The following is a 26,548-nucleotide window of genomic DNA, read 5'->3' on the forward strand; positions in this document are numbered from 1 at the left end:
AATTTCACTAGACTGCCAGGGACGGCATTATGGGAAGGCAAGGGACAACAGCGCATCATGAGCATTGTGTATGTTATAGGTCTTCAGGTTACCCGCCGCGTGTCCCAGGCACAGTGGCGAAGGGTTTTTATGCATCATGCCATCTTCCTCCTCTCTTTATTCTTTTCCTCCTTTTTTTTTTTGGTTTTATTTTTTGGCAGCACCATGTCTCTTCAACCATTTTGCCCTCGTGACAGCCAACTTGATCCGTAGTCCTTCTTTTCTTACACCAAGATTGGAAAAGCACTATGAATGGCACGCCAAAGGGGGTCCGGTCTGTATGGCCATGGAGCCCCACTCCCCTTCCATTTTTCCTTCTCTTTCTTCTCCCCTTTCTTCTTTCGGGCTCGGGCCCGGACATGAGTCCTGTCTGATCCGTGGCGCAGGGGTTGGCAGCGGACTCTCGTTTGGAGTGTGACGACGAAGCCTAGGTTACTATAACTGCGGATGCATGTATCCTGCAGGAGCCCTTCGTCGTCGCCATGCTGATGGTCTGTTTTTTCAGCGTCTCGATTCTGGTTTTGATGCTTAGAATGAGCATTTGGTTTGCAAATCAGTCCGTCGTCCGTTATTGATGAACCAGGATGAAATAGGACTGAAAGCCTGCTTCGAAGAAATGCTTCTCGGCCGTGAGATATTCCTACCATCAATCGTAAAACTCCTAAACCTCGGATAATTACAAAGCATACAAGAAACCGCCGGATAACCCGCCCCTTTTCTCTCTCATTGCATGCTCTCTTCCGTTAAACCCTTTACCTCCCCCTCTGTTCCAAAGTGGTGCATGCTTAACACCGCGAGACATGAGAATAACCTCGCCGTTGTTGTTTATGGTAATTGATTCATACTACTAGCGTGTGTGAGTTCTATCCGTCTCGCCCGAGATTGGGAAATGTTGTAGTCGCATGCTCCAGTGAATCGTCGACCGCTGGCCGACACCTGGGCTTGCGCTTTGGATGATGCGTACTAGTTGAACGCCTGCTTTCCACAATGAATAGTACAGAATAATGACACAACGTGTGTGGGTATCGCATCGAAAATTGTGGTTGTTGATAATCGTTCAGTTGTACACGAACCGAGAAAGGTTTAGAGCCTTGGGTCGCAAGTCCTCATCCGTCTCGCCGAGGTCCTGTGCGAAGATGTCGTCTTCATTCTCGCCGTCGCTATCGTGGATGATCTGATCTTCGCTTCCGCACGGCGCGTTGAGAGCCTCGACCTCGGCCAGATCGACCTTGGGCAGGGGAACAAATGAAGGGTTGACGGGGATCGACTTAAGAAGCCGGCTCTTCCGGGGGCTGCGCTTGGGGCTCCGCTGAATCGAACTCTTAGTGGGAGACAGAGGCCGACGGGCAGGCACGTTCTTGCGTTGCATGGCACGGGCTCCCATGCGCTGGAGCGGAGTGAGGAGCGGAGTCGCTTGGGAGGAGGTAGCAGATGCAGGCATGCCAGCGGAGAAGGTGATGGACGATGCTGCGGTGGAGGGGGCGGCGGTCGAAGGCGTAAAGATAGAGGAGTGCTGGGAGACGGTGGTTGAAGGCGTATCAGGTTGACTGGAGGTGGCAGGGCTCGCCTGAGAGTTGAAGGCGAATCGTTGCAAAGATGTGCGTCGCGATGTCTTCTCCGGGAGAAGGGACGTGGACTCCTTCAGCTCGGTGTCCTCCGCCTCGGATAGGTCGGTCTGCTGTGTCGATGCTGTTTCCTCCCCTTTACTGAATTGGCTATCGGTACCGGCGGTCGCTTCCGTGCCCGTATCAGTGCTCTGGCTCTCTTCGAATACCGCGATTGATTTCGGCTTGGGGGCGTGCCATCCATCAATGTCCGGGAGGTTGAGGAGCGCCTCGTCGATAGAGTCATCAGAGAAGAGAAAACTGTCCTTCTTGCTCTTGTTGATGCTTCCACTCTTGGGGAAGAACTTGCTTTTTTGGGATTCCTCAAATTTGGTTTCGGTTACATCGTTGTCCGCACAGAGACGGACCTTCTTGGGTGGCCGTTGGGAGCTGCTTCTCATCAGAGCATCGATGTCACCCAACGTGTTTGCCGCATCACCCATGGTAATTCGACGGGACTCGTCAGAGCTCCCAGGGGCATTCTGTTCTGGAAGATTCTGAATGGGTTCGGTCCTTCGTCGTATCAGGCGAGGAGAGGTAGTGGAACGGGCGGTTCGTGTGGGACGAGAGCTGGCGACTGGCTGAGACGATGCGCCTTCGACATATGGTCTGGGCAGTGGAAAGACCCGAGGAACGAGGCCGTTGTGGGTGAGGGCGGCAAGTCGTTCTGGATCGACAGAAAAGCAGTTGCGGTCCATCTCACCCATTGGGATGCGCTGATGACCCTTGAAGTACGAATCGATCGGCTTTGTGGGCTGTCGCGTGCGAGTTGAAGACGAAGACGTTGCAGCCGCCAGAGCCTCAGCAGACTGAGAGTGTCTCCTCTTGGCATCCGTCTTCGAGCCTGGCATGGGCGCAGAGATAATGATCTCCTTCGTGATCGGGTTAACGTCTCCGACCGCAATAGCCGTAGCCAACTCGGGTTCGACGTAGCCACCGATGAACGGCATGTCCTCGACACCCTTGCCCTCCTCGGGTTCCGTCAGGCAGACCAATTGCTTCCTCTTCGGGCAGTAGACTCTCTGGTGGAGAAATGTCAGCTCGGCTTGGGCGAACCGCACCATGTAGTTCTCCGAAACGCGATGCTTCCCTTCGAATTGGATCATCCGAACCAATCGTTCGGGCGTCTTGTATTTGCGAATCATCCGGTACGCCGTCTTAAGACCCATATTGCTGATACCCTCGAGGTAATCACAGCCGCTGAGGATAGCCATGTGGCGGAAGTCGGCGTCCGTCCAGCCCGTCAGAGAAACCTCCCGAACCGCGCAAAAATCCCTCCGGTTGATCTCGATGCAGTTTCCGTACTGATCGAGCTTCGTCAAGAGGCGCTTGCAACCAAACACCAACAGATCCGAGTCCTCCGAGAGAATGCCACCGATCAGGCCTTGGCGTTCGAGGTAGACGAGCTGAGAGTCGGCTTCGTACGGTGCAACGACGTACGGGACTTGTATCTTTTTCAATTCGTCGATGAGATTGCGAGCCATCTCCGGTGTGACGTCGATGGCCTTCTGAAACTCGAGGGCTGCTTGGGACGGCTTGCCAGCCTTCAGGAGCTCCATGGCCGATTTTTTACTCTCTTCGCGGCGTTTGGCACGGGATCCCTCGGTAGCGGCTTTGCTGGGCAAAAAGTCGCCGTCGAAGACCAGATATGGTGTGACGCCAAAATGCTTGAGCATCCTCACCCTGTGCATGGCGAAGTCGACATACCTGGTGCGGTGTCAGGTACACGGGACATACAAACCAAGGGTGCGCAGCTCTCCAGAATGCGAGATGCAGCGCATTGCTAATAAAGGGCCGCACTCACTTGCGGGTGGGGTTGCCTTTGGCCAGATCAACTGCACAGGCAATGGCTCCGCGATGAAGCCATCCGTAGGCGTCGACGCCGAGCGTCTCGCCGGCGAACTTCTTCAACTCGGTTGGCCTGTGGATGGATTTGAGAAGCGGGAGAAGGCCTAGGGTGGCGATAGTGAGCAACCTCGTCCGTCAGGCCGGAAGCAAGGGAGAGAAGAGAGGCAGTACCTGAGACGCCCATTGTCAATTTCGAGGCAACGAGAGCGACTCGCAGCCCTCAAAGAAAGCACAAAAGTCGTCGGGCTCTCTCGAATCCGATTCACAGGCCAAGAAGCCGAGCAGACAAGGAACAACCAGTGCTCAATCCATTCGTCGAGGGGCTAGGCGCGTAAAGAGAGGGTTCGTGGAGACGATGGGGATAATCGTGTGTCGCCAAGTCAGGTGATCCGGAGGGGGAGGCAAATGTAAACAAAGCAATGGGAGGCGACCGACTCGTCAGACTAGGCCACGCGGAGAGGTGTTGCAAAATCGGACTGGGAGCTGCGAGAGACTTGAAGTCAACAAAATTCACCACGAAGCTTGAGGTCGGAGGAGAGAGGGTGTGCAGGTGGAGTGTGAATCACGGCTTCCTGCACGAGAAAGGGACGGTGAATCGCCGGGGACGGTAAGAGGGGAGCTGGCCCTGGTATATTGGAACGCGGGTGTCCACAGCGCACCGCGTCAGGTCCATAATACCTATCGCGACTCTCGCTTTCCTCTCTCTCTTTTTTCTGCTTTGGCAGGGCCCAGGCTGAGCCTTACCCCAAAGAGGACTAGCTCCACCGAGGCTTGAACTTCTAGAGGAACGTCACTGTGTCCCGATCCGGCTGAGGAGCCATTGGACCCTCCGCTCATTTTTAATGGAGCTGCCCTTTTTTTTTTTTGTCGTCCGTGCAGCGGTGCCGTCGCTGGATGTGATTTTCATCTGGTCGGGGGCACAGACCGACACTCACAGAGCAGACATCTTCGTTTCGATCTCCAGTTCAAGTTCAGCCTCAGTCTCAATCTTGACTGTCTCATACACTGGGTCTCTCACTTTAGACATACTGCAGGTGCACAGTACCCACCCGTCGTCAAGATGCCCTCAACATTACAAAAGGCCCGCAAGCACATTGCGAAGAAGCGCAACGGCCACGACCTGGCCCTGCATGAGTTCTCCAGAGACTCTAAGCGTCTTCACAAGGCGTCGATAAGAGACCAGAAGCTAGAGAAGCTCCATGCCTCAAGAAACAAGAAGGAACAGCCCTTGCGTAAGATGTCACGAGTGTTTTAGGCTGCCAATACGGAACGAGTGAAAGCTGATGTACGCCAGTTGACCGTGCCCATTACTTCCAAAAGGCTGTCCAGGAAAAGGGACCTGGTGCGTTTGAGCTGCCCGCCGTACAGGAACTCATCCACAAGTCCGTCCATGAACTCGCGGTTCGCACCATCAAACACTGACATCAAGGCAGGTTTGTGCACCAATACGACGAGGAGTACGCCGAGGTCAAGAAAACCCGCCGGCCGGGGCGCCCTGCGAGCCCCAAGGAGGACCTATTGAAGCAGAAGATTGCAAACCTGGAAGAGGAGTACAGGATCGGCTTCTGTCAGTAGCCACCGCATGGCGTCCTCCTTTCCAACCTTATCTTTCCTCTCCTAACCCTGTCACAGACCTTCCTGACCTCCTGAATGAGTCCAACACCATCCTACTCGACCTCTGGGAGGGCTCATGGTCTTACCTGACCTCCGTCGCCTGGGTTAAAATCACAAACGACGGCACCATCAAGCAGTCCAGCTTTCCTCCCAAGGGCAGCTCCTGAAATGGTAGACATGATTGCGAAGGCGTTTTCGGCGTTTGGAGGGTTCGTACCAGACCATCGGCAAGTCAGGCCATGGGACGGGGAAAATGGAAATATCCCAGCGATCTCTATTGAGGCAACAGCAGGGACTTTGGTCGGCTTCAACTCCCGTATACGGGGTTCGACACGGCGCAAGACTTGCGGGTGGTAGGCGCAAACTCTTCGCGGGCCATGTCTCAGACAAGCATGCGCTGTACCCAGAGTCTTGTTTGGCCAGCATGCACTTTTATCCGGTTACATACAGCAGCCGTGCTAGTTCAGAAACGAAGGCAGGCGATTGCTCGGTCCGCATTAGACCCGTACGATCAAACCACTGGTTATTCGGATGTCCCAGTAGCTGCCTCATGGGCCGTCACACAAGGGGGCCGCGAGAACGCCAAACCCGGTGATCATGTGGCATCATGGGCATCGCGCCGCAGCAACAGCCTTCTGAGAAGCGCACCATGCTAGGAGCTGGACTGCATCATGTAGAGAGCCAACGTGGTGACCTCGCTTGAAACACTGACGACAGGTGTGCCGTCAACGAGGCTCGCCGGCGCTACCTAGGACCTGGCAGGGCGAAATTTAATCATCGTCCCCCAACCCATGCTCCTGATCGCTAGTGAACGAGTTTCCATGTTACACATCACAAATGACGATGATGCCAGCAGCCGCCGTTTTGATCTCTCGGTCCAGCCTCGAACCTATGCCGACTGACATATTCCCACGACTCTCAGCATGCATCAATCTGTCCCAAGCCTCCTGGCCCAGATAACAGGAACCACGTTGTTCGCCAAGCGGAACATGGACATCCGCCGTTGCCGTATCCCTTTGCTCGACACTCACAATACATACTTCGTCGGTGCCAGGTGCTACACTGTACAACTGTCCCCGTTACCATCCATCGCCTTCATGGACCTCGAAATGGTTACACGCTGGCAGGAATTATGTGGTCGGCATGGCCCCGTTGACTAGACTCGTTCCAGACTTCTAGACCTTGGTGGCTAGAGGTGTTGTGGACGGCATTGTAAGATGTCGCGAACTGAAAGGATCACTTAATGTAAAAAGCATATCGCGATACCGGTATCACAACCCTGACTGGGCCCTCGATGTACCGCCTAGTTGGAAGGTTTCATGCGACTCAATGTCGTCCTGCTCTCTTCGCAGGCAAGTATATCCCCTCGCGGAATCGCCTGTCAATGACCCCCTCGTGATAGACAACATTGTCGTTCCCAGATCTCTGCTGCCGATTTTTCCAGCCTGATTCAGTTTGCTGCTCAGCGGAAGCATCCGCCAAATATCTTGCTAGCACCCAACAACCGTACTCTCGCTCTATTTCTCCAGTCCTTCCAATGTAAGCCTCGCTCGAGTACGTTGTTCTTTTTCTCACGAACGGCTGACCCAGATAGCAATCATGTGTAAATACGTTACCCATCTCCGCGTCTGCAACGTTTGCAGCCACCGAGACACGGTGCTCATAGCAGAGAGGGCCTGCTTACCGGCTAAGAAGAACGGGGCCTTTGGAAGCTGCGACGCTGGCATAAGCAGTGACAGCAACAACACACGCAACTACTGCTGGAAGTGCAAGGAAACAATCGGTCGAGTCCCTCGCCCGTCGCCGGCGTTACGACACGTCAATCTCCATTCAAGTCGTTGACAGCTGTAGAAGTAACCTCCGCCCACTCGTCTGTCCGGTAGTATTCTGGCTGCAGGTCACTCAGGCACGTCTTAGCAATCTCAGTCATGAATTCCGAAATTTGGCAAGGTGTGAGTGATCGCATGATTTTTAGTTGCCCGTATGTCCTTTGCAGCATCGAAATATGGCCATAGGGCTGTCAATATGAGGGAGCCGCCCCAAGAGTTCGCTTCCAAGACTCTGCAGAAAGAAGCCAAATGCTTGACGGACCCCTCTGATGCCCCATTGAGTCTAGCCCGTTTAATTGAGTGTCATGCAGAATATGTGGGTGCATTCCAGGACCGAGTGGAGTTGAAGACGTTTTGGTGCCTGGATTCGAGAAGTGTTTGCAGATGCAGACGGGCCGGTCTCATTGCTGGCGGACGGACCGGCGGATCGTGGGATCGGATAAAGGTTCCGCCGGACTTTCTCATGTCTGACGCCAGAAAATTTGGGAGCTCCCCGGGCCGTCTGTCCAAAGCTATTGTTGCTGATCCAATTCTTCGCCATCACCCTTTCAACAAGCTTTTCCGTCTCTCCTTGTCAAACACTGTCTAGTATCTCAACAACCCCCCTCAGAAACATATCGAAAATGCTCTCCATCAGATCCATCGCGCGCTCTGCGCCCAGAACCCTTACTCGCCTTTCCCTCAGACAGACCGCGGCGCGCCCCAGTGCCTTCATCAAGGCCTCCTCTTGGAGTGCCGCCGTCCAGACCCAGCGCGCATCTGCCTTCTCCAGCTCCGCTTTCAGGAAAGCGGCCGACGCTGAGACCGACGCGGAGCTCGTCGCCAAGCTCGAGAGCGAGCTGCAGTTCGAGGACGAGGTCAAGCAGAACGAGCAGCTCCCTGCGAGCGTCAAGGATTTCATCGACAACAGCCCCTTTGAAATCCACGACATCCCCGGCAAGGAGGAGGTCAAGCTTACGCGCAACTTTGGCGAGGAGAAGTAAGTCTTGTGCATCTCCATGAACAGCTCAGTCAGGATTGTAGACTAATAACTACCGTCAGGATCACCGTCACTTTCTCCATTGCCGACTTGGCCAACTACGACCCCGAGATGTACGAGAACGACCGCGCTCTCGAGGACGAAGAGTTCGACTCCGATGTCCAGAATCCCAACAAGCAATCCGGCGTCCAGGCCTCTGGCGGCGCCCGCTCCGCCAACGCTGAGGAGCAGCTTGAGGAGGAAGAGGGCGACCTCGACGAGGCCGCTCCCCCTTGCCGTATGAGCATCGTCGTCGAGAAGCCCGGAAAGACCCCTGGCGCGCTCAACATCGACGCCACTGCCCAGGACGGCGCCATCGTTGTCGACAACATGTTCTACTACGAGGACGGCAAGCTCGCCCACGCTGGCAACGCCGAGCTCGCCCACGCCCGTGGTGATATCTACCCTGGCCCCCCCTTCGGCAGCCTCGACGAGGACCTGCAGATCCTGATGGAGCGCTACCTCGAGGAGCGCGGCATCACCCAGGCCCTGGCCGTCTTCGCGCCTGACTACATTGACGTCAAGGAGCAGCGCGAGTACGTCCGGTGGTTGAACAACGTCAAGGGTTTCGTCAGCGCCTAAGCCTTGGGACAATCAGCACTCAACCTACACCACACAAAACGGAGCCGAGGACCAAAAATCTGGGAGGAAAGACTTGAATGATGTATGATGGCGGACGCGCGCGCGTGAGTGCGCGAGAAGTGTAAGATGATACGAAACCACCCCTGCAAAAGGAAGCTTCTTGGCTTGTCTCAAAAGCTGTTTCCACTCTGTAATGTACCATATCATAGCCTGGCCGGCGTGCCGGTCGACATAACAAACTACATAATAACAAACAATTCTCCTGCACGTCCTTTTTTCCCTGAGGCCCCGGACGAGTTGATCGGATCTTGCCTGTCTTGCCTGCTGCCTGACGCCTTGGACTTCGTCCCCTCCCGCCATCCTTCCCCTCGCCCCGACAACCCTCCTTTGTTGTCGTCTTGACCTGTCCCAATGACTTAAATGCCTTAGCAGGTGCAGTATGCGCTTGGAACCGCATACGTAAGTCTTCTGACATCACATTGGCCTTACGGTTGGATGCCCTGCGTTGCCTACCCAAGGATGCGGCATCGCGAGGGTCCTTTTCCGCGCCAGCAACCCGAGAATGGAGAGGTTGTGTCTGTCACCCGCCGTGTTGCCAGCTTTGCTTTTGACGAAAGCATCCAATACGAGAAGGAAGAAACCGTAACGACCAGCGGAAATCCCCTTGACATGAGGATGAATAGACATGACGATGGCATGGTTTGCGGCTCTTGATGACACTCGGTGACAGTGATTGGAGTTTTCCTGCCTCATCAGTAGAAGAGAATGGAGGAAATGTGGAAGCAGTAAGGTGGCAGCTGATTACAAATCGATGTAAAATATTTTCATGTGGCTCATCAAGTGAACCCTGAACGTCTGCTCTACTATCTGAGTCAAGAAGTAAAGAACTGAGGACAAAGGAAAAAGACATTGTCAAAGAAGGCTTCAAGTCTAAATACGTCCACTAGGAGTAAACATGATCCCGGTCCACAAAACGCATCCGCAAGCCTTTTGGTGTCCCCAGGAACTCAACAGCAGGATGGTATTGAGAGTTCCGTTTATACTCACTGACCATGACGCGGATTCCGCGATCCCAAAGTGGTCCCCATAGATTGCACAGATCCTCCAAACAATGCCCTTCGACAGCTACCCAGCGTTTCAGGATGGGGAAGAGACTTACTTCGATTGGTAACACCGTTCCCATAGGGGGCGGCCAGTCGGAAGAGGGCTGTCTGAAGCGTACGGAGGATGTAGTCAGGATTCTGAGGTTTGGAAACCTCAAGACGGCCTCAACATGCCGGGGGGGTCATCTCGAGCAGACCCCACATGTACTGGAATGCGGCGATCTGGACACTGTTAATGAGAGGCAGATCGGGGGCCATGACAAGAGGGTTAAGCAGCGCTTCCTGCAGGTGAGTGTTCCCAAGGTCCATTCTGAGCACAAATATGTCGAACCTAGGACAGATCCACGCCAAATTGAAGCACGGCCTTGACCCCGCCATCTGGAGCGACTGTTCGACCCGGGGGAAGCGTCGGTGAATCATCCTTCGCGCTTGACCATTGACACGGGTGAGTGTGCGCAGGAGCTCGAAACGCTGGAGGCATCTGGCGCGGTAACGATGCAAGGTCTCGTACCAGAGGGGGTTGAGGACCACACGGTGGCTGTCATTGATACCATTCAAGGCGCCGAGCTCCCATTGCATGACGTCCGTGAAGGCGCCATGCTCCGCAATTTCGACGGCGCCCTCAACGATGCTCAGGAAGATTTCGGGGAGGATATAAACGCCGGGTACGAGCTGCGAAGGCTCGGTGTCCGGGGGGGTGGCAGCAGAAGACATTTTGGTCGAAAGTTGCGGTGTAAGAGCGAGCATGCTTGTAAACAAGTCCGGACTGGATAATATGGCAGAGTCAGCAGAATATGTACACTATAGTATCAAACCGTGGTGCAGGAGAATTGTAGTTGTGTAGGGAAGAAGCAAGGCAATCGTGGCTAGGAGAATGAGGGCTGACATGATATATGCTACCAATTGACCTATCCCATCTGCCACGTAATCAAATGTTTGAATTGCCAAAAGTCACGTACAGTTGTCTTTGATCTCGAATGTCATCTTGAGCCTCGATCGGCCGGGACGATTCCGAGTGCAAGACAGTGGACACGATGAGCTGCTTGAATAATCCAGCCCAAGTCTGCCGTCTGGAAACGAAAGCATCAAAGCAGCTTGATGCAGATATCATTGTGGTTGCCTTTTTTTCTTTCACAATCAAAGACTATGGTCCATTTGTTCGAACAAAGACGCAACCACAACAGTAGGAATTATGTTACAATCTACAAAGTAACGAAAAACAAGGACAGCCAACATCTTTGGTGCGATGCGGTTAGTCAACTTCATTGTAAGGAACAACATCAATTTACTACAGCAAACGCCGGCTGTTTCCGTTATTAGGATGAAGCAAAGTTTGATTAAATCGTCCTATAACTGTACGAAGCCAACCTGAATGTCTGTTATGTCTTAATGACAACCCGACCACTGTCTGCAGACTTCAACCTGTGATCCGACTCATCTCAGTAACCAGAACCAAGCAGCTTACAACTGACCTAAGACAAGATATAACTACAGGCTTCGGTAGCCCTGCAACCGCATACCAAGCTCACGTTCTAGTGGGTGAACAATCAAGCGCCAAACAGGTGGCTCGTAAAAGCACGTTTGCAGCATACTCTTCATGTGGACTCTCACTGCACCGCCTGGATCAGATAATGAGGCATCGTAAAGCATTTTCGCTACGTTTCGTCAAATGGTCGTGGAAACCCGTCCAAAGTCGCGGGATTGTAAAGAAGATCCAGCGTCTACAGCCTGATCCCGTACTTGGTGATCTGATCACAGCCGTATCCGACATCAAAGGCGCTTGAAGAAGTAAACCTTGAAGCCCGAATACATAAAAAAGATGTCCAAGAATGGAAGAAAACAGTAGAGTGTTCGGCCCAGCCAAGCTACCAGAACAGGGTCCCTGCCACATTGTTGCCTTCTTATCTCATCGTCCTCCACACAGCCCTGCCAGTGCGGTGGGTCATTGTCGGGTCGACATCTAGTAGGGCTTCTGGCCGATGCTGTCGAGTTGGTTAGCCTTCTGTTATCTGAGCGAAACATGTGTCTTGGAGAGACTTACAAGTTGCCGGGGGGCGAGTAGCGGGCGACAACGTAGGTGCCCTGGGAGTTGGTGGCGAGCGCCATGCCAACCTTGGTGGTGCTCTTCCAAACGATCTGGGTGTAGTGGCCGAAGCCCATGTAGTTGGAGGAGCTGATGGTCTCGCCGTTGTAGTCGGACTTCTCCGAGATCCAGGCGTTGGCGGCGTTGACGTAGGGGCTGTCGGTGTTGGACTGCATGTACAGGTTCTCACCCTGGTCGGCGGTCTGAGAGTGCGTAAGGGAGCCGACGGAGAGCAGGTGGGTGGCCCACTCCTGAGCGCCGGCGGCGAGGGAGTCGTCCCACTCGAGAGCCGGGACGCCGACCTCGGTCCGGGCAGCGTTGTGGGCGTCGAGGGCGGCCTTCTGGTCGGCAGTCAGACCGGATGAGCCGCTGGAAGGAGCGGTGGTGGCGGCGACGGCCGGGGCGGTGGTGGTGGCGGCGACCTCTTCGACGGGGGCAGCATCGGGGGTCGGGACGACGGCCGGGGCCGTGGCTGTGGGAGCGGGAACGGTAATGGTGGAGGTCACGGCGCCCCACTTTCCGCCACCGAAGTGACCCCAGCCCCAGTAGGAGCCGGAAGGGCGGTCGGCTCTGTAGGCGGCGGCCTGGGTGGCCAGGGCGGCAACGGCAACAGCGGAGAAACGCATTTTGGTATGTTTTTTTTTTTGGGCGTTTGGGGAGGGGAAAAAAGGGTCGAAATCACCGGGATTCTTGGATCTTGAAGGAGTGAACGGAGGATGGAACCTGCCAAGGCGTCGATAAAGCAACCGCTGAGGGTGGGAAAGGAGTGACAGACGCGAAAGGTCGAAGAAGTTGTACCTTGGGTGAGGAGGGGAGCGAGTCGAAACAGAAACGAGGACGACCGATCCGGGAGGTTATATACATTACACACTCATTTACTATTGCTTGCTCTGGTTCCTTGTTTGCCTCCACCACCCATCCATCCTGCTGAGGTCGGAGGATTTTGCCGCTGCGGTATTAAACATGAGACGCGCGGTGATCTCCCGTATGCAAGCCTCCACATCAGAGATATTAAAACGGAAGACTGGCGTCTCACCATGCCGCCCTTTGAGCAAAAGCACTTACGAATGACCGAATCTCCTTGGAATCTAATAGGGCCGGGGGAGGGGGTTTGCGGCCCTTAGTGCGCCTTTTCTTCTACGTACATTTTACACACTAACAACGTGCAGGTTGTCCCAGGGCCGCGGAAGCGCGGGAGTTGGAAGAAGGCCTTGGTGGATAATGAACATTGTCATATTGTACGTACTGTGGGCCTCTGGCTGACATTGGAAACAACCCCGGATGCGTGGTTTAAAAAAGCGACTCCTTGCCTTGTTTCCCCCTCCCTGGTTATATTGTCCCTCCCACCACCACCACCACCACCACTGCTCAAGCATCTTCAAGGATTTCTCTGGGACGTAGCCCTACCAGATTATGTCACATCAGTGGGTTGAGTCGCTGCCGGTAAATGGAAGGGACGCCATGTGGGGCCGAGTGTGCGGTCCAGGCAGTGGTCCAGAACCAAGTTCCGCCAGGGATGACATTTCACAACTCCTGCCGTATCCTCTAAGTTTCCCTCGTCTCAAGACCGGTCTCGAGACCGGTCTCTGGTCTCTGGTCTCTGGTTCGGGTTCGGGCTCCCTTGTTGCCTCGGGAGACCTCGAACTGACCGCCGTCTCTCCATACTCCTTGTTGACTTATCCCCAAGCAGCTTTATTTGGTGTTGTTCGCCTAACCCGGGGGGGGCACCCCCTCACCTGTCATTTCTTTCTCCGACATTTAACATTTCCTCCCCTCGCCTATTGATTAATGTTGCAGTCGAGCGGGCACCGTTTATTATGCTTTGCAGATCCCGCCAGGCGGGATGAGAAGTTGAAAGGGCGCCGTGGCAGGGACTCCGTTCGCCTCCTGATGCCAATTCCACATGCGGGGTACGGCCAATCAACAAGAGTTTGCATTGCTTCTTTGTTCCATTGTTGAACAGCTTCAAACTCTAGCCTCGGCTGGGCTCGACTCAGGGGGAAAGTAAAGTAAAGCCAAAGCAAGGGTTGGCACCGTACGGATGGATACCACTTTGCCAGCCGAGCCCAACGCATGCACATACGCATGCGTATCCTGCCTGCTTTCGAGCTTCTTCTCTTTTCCCCTTCTCCCGTTGCCCCGGGTTCGAGCCTATCCCAAACTTGGATGACATTGGCCAACCGCGGGGGCGTTCTGGCGGCCAAGGCTCATGGTGGCGTCGCACGGGCCGGGCTGATGTTCCCACAGTGTCTGCGCCGTTGAATCCAGCTTGTCGGAAACCCAGAGTCGTTCATGTCATGCAACGAGAGGCCTAGACCTTTCCGTGGTTCGTCTGATCTCTTTTGCGTTCTCTACCTCTCTCTCTCCTGAGCACCTTCTCGCACTGTCTCTCGTTAGCGTTCGTCATACACGCGGAGCGGAGAGTTAGATTACGTGGACTTCTAACTAGGTCAGTCGCATGAGTCTTTAATCCTCCCCCTTGCGTTGCACCATCTTCATCGCGGTCTATATGCCGCGTGTTATCGTCTCGTCGTGGTGGAACCCCGAGATTGCGAAATCGACTTGCCTGGTCTCGACCTGGTTGCATCCCGCCACCTGCGTTCAAGAAACTCCTGAACTCCCTGACCACGCTCCGAACTATCTCCATGTCTGCCGCACTGGCTTCGTTATTTGTTACAAATGCACACAGTCCCCGTCACCTTCGCGGTACTTCTCCAGTTTGACAGACTTGATCAGGACTTTGTGAGCTTTGAGTCCCTGAGCTTTGTTTGGGCAATTTCGCTGTTGCTTGTTTATCAACCCCAAACAACATTGTGCTTCCCAGCTCTTGCGTTTGTATTTTCTGCTCAAGAGCCACACCACTAGAATCCTGAACCCTCTACCATGCGAATCCTTTTAAATCACAGACTAGAAGTATTGTCTCGCAGCGGAGGAAAACCGCTGCCTCTCATTTCGCTTCGACATTTCTTGCCCTCCTGCAGGACCATCGTCTGCTAGTGGCTAGACTCAGATCCCCCAAGTGCGGCCAACACCCCCGATATCCGAATCAATCGTGAAATCTTTTCGGCTCTAAGCATTGTCTTAAAATATGCCGCTGGTTACGGTAAGGTCTTGGACGATCTGGGACACGGATGTGGCTGGCTGTGCTTGGTCTGTCGGTGGTGAGCTTGGTATTTATATCGGCGTCTGTGTGTTCAAGTCGTCCCGTCCGGCGTGTACGCGTGTGTGATTACAAACAGAAAGCAACCGGGAGTGCAATAAAAACCATATCTCCATGTTATAGGCTTGTCATGTTCCCAGCCAATAACCACCTCGCCCGAGCGACTTCGTTGACAAAACCAATCACAGCCGCTTTTCCACCGAAGTTTGTGCATCGGGCTGATGAGTTCAAAAGTAATTCTGGCTTTGTGCTCATCCTTTTCGTGGCAAAAATATCTTTGTTGCTAAGATATCCGTCGGAGCTGCCGCCTTGGTGATACCTGCCGGGTTTGGGGGCCGGGGCACCTTCGGAGCAAGTCGGTCAGATGTGGGGCGAATCCGGGCACGCCGGGTCTGCCGGGCCCAGTCTGTTCTCGCAGACGCTCACCGCCTGCCGAGTGCATAGAATGGTAACAAAGGACATTAAACAATACCTCAAGTCAAATTATCCATATGATACCTGGATTGTACGTTTGCATTGATGAGCGACGTTGAGTTGATACTCTGGCGTCTGGAATTCGTCTAGACAATAATGTCACATCGGGTCCCCCATCCTGGTGACACCTCAATTTCTCGACACGTTCCTGTTCCAAGTACTTGCATCTTTCAGGGCCCTAAGACTGTTTACTACACGTCTCTATTTGAACTATTCAGACCACACGACCACATCCACGACGTAAACGAACGCCTCAAAAACGCTAAACACAACAGGCATCGCCAACAAGAGCGACGAGACCGGGTCGGCGGTGACAGCCATGACCAGAAACGCGGCAGCTATCGTCGTTACAGCTGCCCAGACGGCGCGCTTTCTGCCTGTCGAGGTTCTGAAAACAATGCCGAAAGCATTGATCCAGAACGAGACCTCTAGGACAACCAGTTGGGCGATCTGGACCTCGCAAGATCCCGGAGGGGGCAGGAACTCGCTGCGATAGGGATTCGGTTTTCGCCGCTTTGTCGTTGGATTGCACGTCTAGGGAAAGTCAGGAGGTTTCCGAAAGTAATGATCGTTTTTGTGTATGGACGAGGGCTTTACCGGCAATCGGTACCCCCAGTTTGCCAGATGGTCTACCGAAAAGTCCCTGACGGCGAGAAGAATAGCGGATGTGATGATCCAGGCGAGGAGCAGCCGGATCAACGCCGAAGCCTCCTCACGGAAATCAAGTTCCCGCTGGCACGGAATCTCTGGCGAAGCGGACTCGATGTCATTGGTCTCAACGCAACGGCTCTCCGGTGAGCTTCCCTCGATTGACGACGGCACGGCGATTTTCGCGGCCTCGCATTGGGCGCCCCGTTCGTGCATGATATCTGGGGTGATTACCGAGACGGGCCAGTGCTTCGAGCAAACTCTCAACGCTGAACTACGACCTTTGGGTTTCACTCCTCGCGGCGGCGGCGGACTCGTTGCCGGTCAATTTGAATGACTCCTGGGCGGTCAAGCGACGACGATGCGGTCCGCCAGAGTGCGGGGAGACCGCCCTTGTTATGGCTGCACGCCTCCGGCGCCTACGAGGATTTCCCCCTCCGCAATAACGCAAAGTTGGGTCGGCTAGGGCGCCTGATGAGCCGACTAGCTTGGACTGCCCGGATTCAGCCAAGGTGGCGCGGCGTGCGCCGCGTCTTCTTCGACCTCAGCCGCAGATGTCGGCGGTGGCAGGCAACCACGCTTGGTCCCAGTTTACGCCTACGATATGGCCATCATGTGACAAAAGAAACTGCCGCTTTGTGCTAGATCATGATGGGCCTCCCTCCCCTCTTTGGAGAACCACGGTCGCCCCGAGCCACAACGCCATTAATCTGTATAGTCCAATAGATAGCCAGCCGCGGCTGTTTTCCTTAAATGTACGGATTAATGCTAAACACACGGGTTGTCAAAGGCCTAGAACAGATGAACTGATTCGGTGACAATGACAAAGGGTTATCCCAAATATAGCCTATCTTTAGTGTCAAGCAGATCAGATACTCGATTTTGCCGCTTTCCTCATCTCCTCATCGATGCATCACAGGATTCGTCCACCCAACCGTTCACCCTGGCTTCACCTTCACCTGCATTCCTCCATGCACGGCTGCGGGCTACGGGAGAGTGAAACAGGGCGTCTCAAAAGAATGCGCGAGGCAGCACGGCGTCATTCTCACAGCGAAGCCCAGGGTGGCGTATCCTCGTGGATATTGGCAGAAGCATGAAGTTGGAGGAGCCGTACAGGGATGTCCAACCCCCGTCCAATACAACCAAGTCTTCCCTTTCCCAACCGAACTGTCGCCGGAAGGTCTATAAGCTCACAAGCGCGATGCTGTTCCATAGTTACGCTGTGCGCCCGAGAAGCCGAAGTAAATTCACAGCCCTCTCCCCCCCCTCAACAGACTTTGGTGGTTGATTTTAGAACGCTCTGAGAAAGACTGAGCCAACTCCAGCTTTGTTGTCCTCTGGCCGCAAAATCCCAACTCATCATCGACCCAACGCCGCAGAATAGACGTCACATACGTCTTTTCCGGGATCGCATCCTGAAAGGAACAACATCGTGCCCGAACACCTTTGCCCAAACGTATGGCGGCGAATCACCGTCGATGCCGCGTCGTCGATCCCGTCATCCATCGGGGCCGGAGCCGGGCCGGCCACGACCCACACGGATCCAAGCTCCGTCCCAGTGACGACCTCGTCAGCAAAAAAAAAAAAAGCAAAAAAAAGCCAAAAGATCCGTCAAATCTGCCCAGAAAAGGGTTGAGGGCGAATCATTAAATCAGACGATTGCAACCTCCTTCGTTCAGCTCACAGAAACCCTAACTTGCTGCTTTTTGTTGCTTTTTTCACACGCTGAACCAATAGCTTCCCATCGTTCATCCGCTGTCCCTCTCTGCAACGGCCATCTCATCATGGGGTCGAACCTTGCCGTGCCCCTTCGGTTCGCGACCGAATCCCTAGGCCAGGCACAACAGACACAGTGATCTCGTCCCCTAGCTCTATTGCGTCACGACATGTAGTAGGCAGCGTTGATGGAATATATTAATAAAGAAAGCCCCATCTAAAATGTTCCCGACGCCTAACCTTCCTCGGAAGGCTTGTGTGTTTGTGTATGTATATAACCTTTGTCGACACCCCCAAACCCCTCTCGTCTGGGCGAGGGGCCACACTGAAGCGAACGATACGTTCTTTCTCTCCAACTCTCAGTTAACTCCAATAATCTTCCGCGCAATGCGACCCAGCAACCCCCAAACCGTTGAGGATGGCCCCATCTAATCGGCACGCGGAAGATAGGTGGGGGTCCTTCAACCAAGGGGCAATGATAAAAGATGGGGGAAAAAAGGCAATGCACACACCCTCTTCAAATATTGTAAACCAATTTCGGCGTCATGCCATAGGCCGTCGAGTCAGAGTGAAAACCAAAATCAAGACCAGGGACCGTGATCTCTCCAAGTCCCGAAACCCAACGAAGACCAAGAAGAGAAGGAAGAAGGTATGGAAGAAAAGAGAGAAAGGAAAAGCCTGATGCAGCAGCTCCAGCGCTGAATGTATGCCCTTCTAGTCCCAGCTCGACATCTCTCACGTGTGATTCCTTGAACTAAACTTGACACATCTGTCCGACAGATGTGAGTCTCATACGATGCCGCTCATGTCCCAGTCGGCCTTCTGCGCCCGCGCGAGCACCTCGCGGCCCTTCTCCGTCAGCTCGGGCTTGCCGCCTTGATCCGTCACCTGCTCGAAAAACACTGGTTTGAAGACCTCGCCGGTGCGCTCGCGCTCGCGCGCCAGCTCACGCTGCCGCTCCTCGAGCTCGACCTTGACCTGCGTAGCCCTGGAGAACTGCTTCGAGTGGATGGCCTCGGTGACACCGCCCCACATCGTCAGGGACTCGTTCTCGAGCTGCTTCTCTTTCGGGGGTAGGACCTTGGGCGCAACATTGAGAGGATTGAGGTCGATGATGGTATAGCGCGCCTCAGGTGGGTGCGAGTTCTGTCTTTGATCAGTATCCTGATATGAATGTGAAAGGGCGGGGGGTAAGGAACGAAGAGAGCACGTACAACTGGCTTGGGACCGAGCGTGAACTCAATCTTCTCGCGCCAAGGGCCGCTGAGGCGGGCGACGATGTCGGCCTCGGGCACGTCCTTGATGTTCACCTTGTCGTCGTTCTCAGGGTCGTATTTGAAGATGATGCCCTCGACGCGGTTCGTGGAGCGGCCGAGCCAGCCAGCCTCGACATAGTGCAGAATTGTCTTAAGCTTAGTCTGCGGACACGTGATGTACGCCATCTCGCTGACGCTGACGCTCAGGCTTCCCCTAAGGATACCGCCGAGGTGAGCGGCGGGGTGGGTCAGACGATACGTCTCGCCGCCGCGCTTCTCGAGCGTGACGAAGATGCCGAGGTTGTGCTCGCCGGGCAGCACGCGGACGCTGGTGCCGGTGAACTTGGCCGTGATCTGGTCATAGCCGCGGGCGGAGAGGCCCTTCTCGGGACAGCTGATATGGAAGGCGCTGACGGGCGGGTGGTGGGAGGTCTGCTCGGTGAGGTACGAGATGCGGAGGAGCTTGCTATCGGGGGTCGAGGTTCCGTGTTGTGGGACGGATAACGAAGCGACCGATGCGTTCTTGTCACCCTTGGCAGACTTGAAGCTGGACGAGCTGCTGGCCGTGCCGCTGCCGGCGCCCTTGAGGGCCGTGGTGTTGATCTTGGGAGCATTGTCCTCGGTCTCCCAATTGCACTTTTGTACCATCGAGCATCAGCATTACGAGTTATGGAGTGGCTGGGCATTGCGCGGTCAGACGGCGCAGAGACTCACTCACCCTAAAGAACTCTCCCAGGCACGAGTTGTATGGCTTGCACGGCTTGCCCTTGACATACTTCAGATCCTTTGTGAACCAGAAGCGGCAGACCTCGAGCATGCGGTCGAGAGGCTCGTCCGAGGTGCCAATGGCGACGAAGGCGTTGGGGGCATCGAGGTAGTTCCAGTATTCGAGGTTCGGCGTCGGCTCGAGCAATTGTGATGGCAGAGAGAAGCGCACGGCGGCGAGGTCAGCGACACCAATGAACCTGGAACGGAAGACGCAGTCGGTTAGCCAGGAGCTCGTCTGTTGGAGGGCTGCTTCTGTCTGATTCTGCCTGAGGGCGAGGCCGATGGCGTTTTCTTCGCTGACGATGAGATCGTGGCTTGTCGGCCATCACGCCGTGCCCGCGAGGCAGAGGGGTTTCTCTTCCCGTCCGTGCTGTCGCTGTCCCCTTCCCACTCTTCGCAGCATACAGTGTGCGGCAGATGGATGCAGGGCAAGGCAGACCGCCCAAAGGGAGTCAGCAGGGGGCATAACAAACTCACTTCTTCAGGATACCGATAAAGGTCTTGAGCTTGGAGCCATCGCTCTGCGGCTCCTCGGGCGTATCGTGCGCAGCTGCGGCAGCCATAGTTGAGGAGGTCGTTCGGTAGCGAGAACAATCGAACGGTTAGTTGGTCGGTCGGTCGGTCGGTCGGTCGGTCGTGGGTTGGTTTGGACGATGATGACGACGACGGTCTCTTTGTCTACTCGCTGCTCCAAGAAATGCCCAGGCACGAAAAAAGCGGCTTCCTGCGATAAGGTGGGGTGCCGAGAACGGGCTGGCGGGGTCGAGAAGCCGGGTTGTGGCGGAAAAGCGCAACGACAGCCCAGACTGAGGCAACGTGGACGAGGTCGCAACAAAGGTTGAGAAAGATACTCTGCTCTGTGAGGTAGTAAGTGGGTGATAAAGCAGGAGGGGAGGCCAGATTATGTCGACGCCAGGTCGAAGATGCAGTGCGGTGAGCGGGTTGAGTTTGAGTGTGCGTGTGCGTTGAGCGCGCGTGTCCGTTTCGTTTCAGTCGTTCCGACTCGTGCGTGCGACAGCGGGGACGGATGTGAGCCTTCTCTTCTCACCGTCTCCTTAGGATGGAGAGATGTGATCGGGAACGCCGTAGGGGTTTCGGACCCGGGCAAGAGACTTCAACTGGAGATGCTTTGCTTATTTGGTTTACAAGCAAGGAGGAGGGAAAGGGGGACTTTGAGGAATGGCGGTGGCGATGGGACAGAAAACGAGGGGGGGGGGGGGGGGGGGGGGGGGAGAGAAAGAAGAGAGATGGCCGGCCACCAAAAGGATGCGGAATCCAGGCCCATGAGGGTACGTAAAAATGTCATGCACGGCACCTGAGTGGACAGGAAATGGCGAAAGCAGCCAGAGACGAGACAGACGGGCACGCACAGCGCGGACAGAGAGGAAAAGCTCCATGCATCGGGGGCGGGAAGGGGGAGGTGGTGACACCGCACAGAGAGCGCTAAACCCACAAAGCGTGGAGCGGGATGGGAGCGCTAATCCGCACCCCACGCAGCTGTCGCTCATCCGATACTTTGTGAGACAGTGCCAGAGTGCTACTTTAAGTCAGTTTATATGTTGAATTATAAGTGGTGAAAGCCTGTCTGATAAGCATCTGCACTGTCCGTAAATGTACCTTGCTTGTGTCGCCCAGAGCCCGCTGGAATCCGAGCGGCACTACGGCACTGACGGCCCTCAACCTCCCGCTGTCAACTGACCTTCGATAAGAGCTGCGATAAGATACCGACCGCCGCTTTCCTTTTATCTGGGAGCGAAGACATCGCACCTCGGGCTTTCGGCAACTTCTTGAATGTGATGCCTTGGAGATCGTTGCATGTTGGGTAGCCATCACTTAACAAATACTTTAGATGTCGGGTAATACTCCCTCTCCTAGTTCGTCATCTCATCCTTTTGCAGTTGTTTCCCCAGCGGGAATGAACACGGAAAGGATCTCCACGACCAACAGCATGGCCGTCCACGTCCAGCATGTGCCAACCCGCAGACCAGATCGCAAGCCCACAGAACAGCCTCGTCCGCATCGGCCAATCATCCGTGCACATGTCGAATCCGACCGCCATCACAAGCCTCCCCCCCTCTCTCCCTCCTCCTCCAAACACCTCTTGACTCGGTCCATATTCCTCTCCCCTCCCATCTCGACGATACAGACGGTGAACTCACAAGCACATGGCAGGAACGAGAGGCTGCGGCGGCATCTGTATGTCTATTCGTTACAAGGTGTAGTGATTCTTGCTAGTGTCACGTCATCGTCTGCTCTGGTCTTTTTCTGTCCACCTGTCTAAGTACTCTTTCCCGCCCACACAAAACAGCACAAGAACAGCACAAGAACTGCGCTCGAGAGACTGGATTACAACAAGCACATGGGATGAACCCTTCGTGACCTGCCACACGCGTGCCCAGTTGGAGTTCCAGTTGGGAGCAGAAACCCAAAGGCTCGCACCTCAATCCAGCGGGGAAGGCTCGTAAAAGGCGTATCTAGATGCCACCACTCGCAATCGGACAAATGCTGAACAACAAGTCGCTTTGCATCCTTCTTTCACTCGCATATATACACACACATACACACACTCTCTCCCCTCGAACCCATGGATTCATAATAGACGATCGCCAAAGCCATACCCTGTAACCCGGGTCTGGGCCATGCCATGCAGCCAACCCTCAGCCTCGCAAGGCCATCGACATCAAACGGCGCCAATCGCTCACTCGACCGCTGTTGTGTATCGTATGGCATGGCATCGGAGTTCAAGAATTTCCCAACACGTCCAACCCTTTTTCTTCCCCTCCCCAGACCCCACCCCTCTCCCAGTGCTTAACCCGAACCAAGGGGGAAAAAAGCCGTCCCGGAATCCTGCCAGCCAACCTCGGCGCCCGTGTTAGTGCCCATGTGCGATGCCTACGATGTAATGCTACTGACGGCATCCATCCCCTCGCTGTCGGTCACAAGGAGCATCCTGTAGTGTCCCGCCCTAGAGCCGCATCCAAGTGCCCGCCGCCACCGGTCGCCACTGCCCCACCTCCCTCGTATCCCGTGACCTCGCCATCCCGTGAAGCCATCACGAGACACCACACGCACACACACACACATGCACATACACACACAATGCGCACCCCCCTCTCTACTTGGGTCTGCGTCGTATAACCCCGTCGCCCTTGGACTCTTCGCGGTTCACCGGAAAGGCTGCTGCGGCCACTGCTACTGTTGCTGCCGATCCCTCGTGAACCCCTCATCTCCGGCCATATCTCAGGGTCCTGACGGTAGGGGGGGAGGGGAGATGATGGGAGGTCAACTCAACCCAAGTGCTGGGGACGTCCTGAAATGGAAGAGGACCGGATCCTTCTCTTCGTCGTTACATTCATCTCCTTCACTTTTTTTTTAGTCTCGCCGCCCCAAAAAAAAGAAGCAGAAGAAAAGGAAAAAAAAAAAGATACATCGACGGCTTCGTACCTGTCGGTATCTTCCCATCAGGACCCTCATCGAACCCACCAGAGTAGGAAAACAAAAAGAAGACACCCAATAACGACGACAACTACACACCCTTCTCCATCCCTCATGCAACGACATCCCACCACTCCCCAGGGGCGCTGGACGGCCAACCGTACCTGCATTCGGCACTCGACTCATCGCCAAAAAGGGGACGAAGCCAGTGTCAAGACAGACAAGACGCCGCCGCCCCCCTCCCCCCTCCCCCAAGAATCCCGGCCTTGCTCTTCGTATAGCTCCCAAGGAGGGCTCCTCCTCCCAAGAGCCATAAGGATCCAAGCTGCCAACTTTAGGGGTCTCTGTAGACTCTGTTGCCCCGATGAGAACCTTGGAAGATCTGCACCCTGACCATTCTCCCATCATTCCAGCCACCGGGTTCACCTGAAGCGTCGCATCGCATCGCATCGCATCGGGTGGTCAAAGAAACACAACAAACAGAACAAACCCACCACGACCCCCTCTCCAGAAGCAGACGCAGAGTCGCAGTCGCCATCAGGCCCGGAAAATCAAGCTTCAATAACAGCGACGACCCCCGCCCAATAAGCACCGCCGTGGTCCATAATGCCCGTCCAAATGGGTTTGTTCCCCCCGAGCCCCCCCCTCTCCTCGCCTGACTTCTTGGTGCTTCGCCGCACCGCGCTCCAATTTCCCACTCCGGTGTCCCTGGGGCCACCGGGATTCCGGCCGAACACGAGAGATCAACGCGTGGCAAAGTCGTCCCCTCCCACCCCCGTGGCCGACGGAGCCTTACCATGGTAGCAGGCCGGTAGAGCCCCGGGGCGTTACGGCCCTCGTTGCACCAAAGCGCCGCGGCCGTCACCTCTCCCTCCCTTTCCCCGGGACACGCACGCATCACCCAGCCCACCGAACCCCCCGGTCCCCCCCCTATCCGACTCAATATCCAGTGTCTCCCCCCAGAGTGCCCCCTTAACTATGTCTGAAAGTGACATTTACGAACATCGTCCGCGAATAGTGTCATTGCTTCCTCTCCGGTGTTTCCCAAAGTAACGGATTCTCAACCCCCTTCCCCCCCCGGCCGTCGTGGCTCATCCCTCTATAAATATATCCCAAAAATCCAATGATTTTCTCAGGGGGGGGGGGGGGGGGGGGGGGCCGCGATCAAGGGTTCCAATTGAATGATTTCCGCCCATCGAGAAACTTACTCGGTCGAGAAATGATCATCACCGTTTCTCACCTCCATATTCACACTCCCTTCTGCTCCCAGGTTCTCTTAGTCCTCAGTCTCCAAGCCCGACGCAAAAACCGAAAAGAAAACTTTGTTAGAGGTCGACCCTGATCACTGGGAACCGGACCGGCCACAATCTGCGATTGTGCCCCCAAAAAAAGCTGCAACCCCCCCTCCCCGCGAGACCCACGCAATGGAAGGTCTCCCCCCCATCGAAGAGTTTTCCCTCCCCCCTCTCTCTAACGTCGATTGCCAAATGACCTCATGATCGACGAGAAACAATCTCCTCTGGGCAGTTGTCCCCGTCAATAATTGTTGAAACCCGGCCGTGCCCGTGGAGACCCTTTACAACATGTCCCTGGGGCAAATCTGCAAAGCTCAACCCTGATCCTGACCCACCACAGCGCCCGCGCACGCGCGCATGCGAAGCGGGATGCTCTCCGACTACCACTGAGAGAGTACATCGTAGCCTGTGAGGGCTGGACGACGAAGACGACGACGACAATTAAACAACAACAATTGCAACAATAACAACAACCATCAGCACCGGTGATTGGCCTACACTGCCGCGCACGTCGTGGCAAGCGGGTCCGATCTGGAGTGCTGAAATTCGCTCTCCTATCCCTCCCCCACTCGTTGCCGCGTTCATTGAATCTATCTATCCCCCAGTATCATACGGGTACATGAGATGAAGTTTGTGCATGGATATGTCTGCAGTGAAAGTGCAAATAGTAATCGAGGTGGTGTAAGTAAAGCTGTCATTGTTGCAATGTACCTGCGCATCTGCCCTCAACGCTCTTTCTTTTGCCGCCTCTAGTGCTGCAACCTCCGTCCGGCCACCCTCGTCGACCGGCGCTTACAAGAATTAACCCTAAGCGTCGTCATTTCCCTAGTTCCGAGAGAAAGGAGGGGGGGAGGGCAACGTTCTGGGGTTGGTGGCGGCGACAACGGTCCCTGGTGGTCGTCTTCCCATGTCCGGCAAAGCGCACGTTGGGTGTCCCGGCTCTCCGACTGCAACGTAAGGTGGGGAGCCTCGACCCAAGCGGGTGATTTAAACCGTTCGCTTACGTCCAGGAGAAAGAGAGAAGGGGGTTGCCGGCCGGCTGCCCTGACGTATTTTGACGAACTCTTCCCATCCCATCACCGGCGCGCCGAGCAGCAGCTACCTCGCGTCTCCACAGCCCGAGGTGCTTCTCGTTGCGTGTGCATACCTACCTGTATGCCTCCGACTGCGGGATATATGGCCCGAATGTGGCCTTGCCTATGACCACCGCCGCTCCGCTGAGATTGCAATTAAGCACCAGGATGATGGACCGGGGTAGATACTGCCGCCCCCCCCCCCCCCCCCCCCCCCCTTCCGCTTGGTGACGGAGGAGTACACCGTAGTCCATTCGGTTGCATCTCTGGTTCAGACATTTCGACTGACTCGTGCGCGACGGGAAAGCTGCACTCTGACAGGTTTGTTGGCGCATAATGAGGTCTGATATCGTCCAGCTTGCGTCATCGTCATCGCTTTCGACGGCTGTCGCCGTTCTGCGTTCGCGTTGGACGCACGAGACGTTCGTTGTACACTTAAGTACACGAGAAGCTGGGCGGGTTACATACAATCAGTGACAGGGTCGCGACTATCGGAATGCTACACTACGCTGACCGGGAAATGCTGCCCGCGACCACGTGAATTCGGATGGGCAGACAGACTGCTTAAGGGGGGTGGGCGCCTGGACATGATTCCGGTACCTTTCCGCCGCCGCCGCAACTCATCGGCGCATCCACTATAAAGGTTCGATATGGCGGGCCTCAGTAAACATTCGTAATGGGCGCGGGCTGACTTGTGTGATTCTGCCGGTGATCATGCCCAAGAACACTCGAGCAAGTCCCCTGCGTGCCTGCGCAGATGGCAGCGAGGACCCTTGAGGGACCCAACTAGCCGACCAGGGAGCCAGCCGACTGACTGTCTGTACGGATATCGATCGCTGCGTAGGGCTTGTCCGTCGTTAGTCTCTCTGCACCCCAGGGTCTCTGGTGCGGGAAGGCCCAAGATGGGCTTCAACGATGAGCCCAGATTGGGACGCATACCATCAGTTGTCGCAATCTGGAGCGGACATTGACAGCGCGTGACAACCGACCACCCCCTAAGAGT

The 26,548-nt window shown here is 55.2% G+C and overlaps 8 protein-coding genes across 8 annotated transcripts; 3 read left to right on the forward strand and 5 right to left on the reverse strand.

Moving 5' to 3' along the window:
- Window positions 1-175: 175 nt before the first annotated feature.
- Window positions 176-4,125, reverse strand: CDEST_03528 (Putative XPG/Rad2 endonuclease, XPG-I domain, PIN-like domain superfamily). Its single transcript, XM_062919687.1, has 4 exons — window positions 3,663-4,125; window positions 3,448-3,595; window positions 1,004-3,350; window positions 176-886 (listed from the first exon to the last, which is right to left on the reverse strand). The coding sequence occupies exons 1-3, from the start codon at window positions 3,673-3,675 to the stop codon at window positions 1,097-1,099; spliced, it is 2,415 nt and encodes an 804-aa protein (XP_062775738.1). The 5' UTR covers window positions 3,676-4,125; the 3' UTR covers window positions 176-886; window positions 1,004-1,096.
- A 262-nt stretch (window positions 4,126-4,387) lies between these two features.
- On the forward strand, window positions 4,388-6,044 carry CDEST_03529 (Putative translation machinery-associated protein). Its single transcript, XM_062919688.1, has 4 exons — window positions 4,388-4,723; window positions 4,786-4,873; window positions 4,925-5,058; window positions 5,124-6,044. The coding sequence occupies exons 1-4, from the start codon at window positions 4,552-4,554 to the stop codon at window positions 5,270-5,272; spliced, it is 543 nt and encodes a 180-aa protein (XP_062775739.1). The 5' UTR covers window positions 4,388-4,551; the 3' UTR covers window positions 5,273-6,044.
- Window positions 6,045-6,518: 474 nt separating this feature from the next.
- CDEST_03530 (uncharacterized protein) lies at window positions 6,519-6,947 on the forward strand (the record flags this gene model as incomplete). The annotated part of the gene is made up of 1 exon (XM_062919689.1): window positions 6,519-6,947. Exon 1 carries the CDS (start codon window positions 6,705-6,707, stop codon window positions 6,945-6,947), a length of 243 nt encoding a protein of 80 aa, XP_062775740.1. The 5' UTR covers window positions 6,519-6,704.
- Window positions 6,948-7,438: 491 nt separating this feature from the next.
- Window positions 7,439-8,803, forward strand: CDEST_03531 (Putative mitochondrial glycoprotein). Its single transcript, XM_062919690.1, has 2 exons — window positions 7,439-7,913; window positions 7,976-8,803. Exons 1-2 carry the CDS (start codon window positions 7,558-7,560, stop codon window positions 8,532-8,534), a joined length of 915 nt encoding a protein of 304 aa, XP_062775741.1. The 5' UTR covers window positions 7,439-7,557; the 3' UTR covers window positions 8,535-8,803.
- Window positions 8,804-9,477: 674 nt separating this feature from the next.
- On the reverse strand, window positions 9,478-10,384 carry CDEST_03532 (uncharacterized protein; the record flags this gene model as incomplete). Its single annotated transcript, XM_062919691.1, has 2 exons — window positions 9,478-9,775; window positions 9,840-10,384. 2 exons carry the CDS (start codon window positions 10,382-10,384, stop codon window positions 9,478-9,480), a joined length of 843 nt encoding a protein of 280 aa, XP_062775742.1.
- Window positions 10,385-11,261: 877 nt separating this feature from the next.
- On the reverse strand, window positions 11,262-12,528 carry CDEST_03533 (Putative CAP domain-containing protein). The gene is made up of 2 exons (XM_062919692.1): window positions 11,679-12,528; window positions 11,262-11,619 (listed from the first exon to the last, which is right to left on the reverse strand). Exons 1-2 carry the CDS (start codon window positions 12,344-12,346, stop codon window positions 11,598-11,600), a joined length of 690 nt encoding a protein of 229 aa, XP_062775743.1. The 5' UTR covers window positions 12,347-12,528; the 3' UTR covers window positions 11,262-11,597.
- Window positions 12,529-15,564: 3,036 nt separating this feature from the next.
- On the reverse strand, window positions 15,565-16,218 carry CDEST_03534 (uncharacterized protein; the record flags this gene model as incomplete). Its single annotated transcript, XM_062919693.1, has 2 exons — window positions 15,565-15,888; window positions 15,952-16,218. 2 exons carry the CDS (start codon window positions 16,216-16,218, stop codon window positions 15,565-15,567), a joined length of 591 nt encoding a protein of 196 aa, XP_062775744.1.
- A 1,681-nt stretch (window positions 16,219-17,899) lies between these two features.
- On the reverse strand, window positions 17,900-20,951 carry CDEST_03535 (Putative oxysterol-binding protein). The gene is made up of 4 exons (XM_062919694.1): window positions 20,220-20,951; window positions 19,693-19,939; window positions 18,933-19,610; window positions 17,900-18,864 (listed from the first exon to the last, which is right to left on the reverse strand). The coding sequence occupies exons 1-4, from the start codon at window positions 20,303-20,305 to the stop codon at window positions 18,508-18,510; spliced, it is 1,368 nt and encodes a 455-aa protein (XP_062775745.1). The 5' UTR covers window positions 20,306-20,951; the 3' UTR covers window positions 17,900-18,507.
- Between the last annotated feature and the right edge of the window lie 5,597 nt (window positions 20,952-26,548).

Source organism: Colletotrichum destructivum, chromosome 2 (genome assembly GCF_034447905.1).
Source record: "Colletotrichum destructivum chromosome 2, complete sequence".
Lineage (NCBI taxonomy): Eukaryota > Fungi > Ascomycota > Sordariomycetes > Glomerellales > Glomerellaceae > Colletotrichum > Colletotrichum destructivum.

Coding starts and splice junctions, on each gene's coding strand:
- CDEST_03533 (XM_062919692.1), bottom strand. CDS start 12,346: ATGCGTTTCTCCGCTGTTGCCGTTGCCGCCCTGGCCACCCAGGCCGCC. Junction 11,620..11,678: donor TACTCGCCCCCCGGCAACTT/GTAAGTCTCTCC, acceptor CCAACTCGACAG/CATCGGCCAGAAGCCCTACT.
- CDEST_03529 (XM_062919688.1), top strand. CDS start 4,552: ATGCCCTCAACATTACAAAAGGCCCGCAAGCACATTGCGAAGAAGCGC. Junction 4,724..4,785: donor CAAGAAGGAACAGCCCTTGC/GTAAGATGTCAC, acceptor GATGTACGCCAG/TTGACCGTGCCCATTACTTC. Junction 4,874..4,924: donor GTACAGGAACTCATCCACAA/GTCCGTCCATGA, acceptor ACATCAAGGCAG/GTTTGTGCACCAATACGACG.
- CDEST_03528 (XM_062919687.1), bottom strand. Junction 3,351..3,447: donor AAAGGCAACCCCACCCGCAA/GTGAGTGCGGCC, acceptor ACACCGCACCAG/GTATGTCGACTTCGCCATGC.
- CDEST_03531 (XM_062919690.1), top strand. CDS start 7,558: ATGCTCTCCATCAGATCCATCGCGCGCTCTGCGCCCAGAACCCTTACT. Junction 7,914..7,975: donor CGCAACTTTGGCGAGGAGAA/GTAAGTCTTGTG, acceptor AACTACCGTCAG/GATCACCGTCACTTTCTCCA.
- CDEST_03535 (XM_062919694.1), bottom strand. CDS start 20,305: ATGGCTGCCGCAGCTGCGCACGATACGCCCGAGGAGCCGCAGAGCGAT. Junction 19,940..20,219: donor TTTATCGGTATCCTGAAGAA/GTGAGTTTGTTA, acceptor CTTCCGTTCCAG/GTTCATTGGTGTCGCTGACC. Junction 19,611..19,692: donor GCCTGGGAGAGTTCTTTAGG/GTGAGTGAGTCT, acceptor ATGGTACAAAAG/TGCAATTGGGAGACCGAGGA.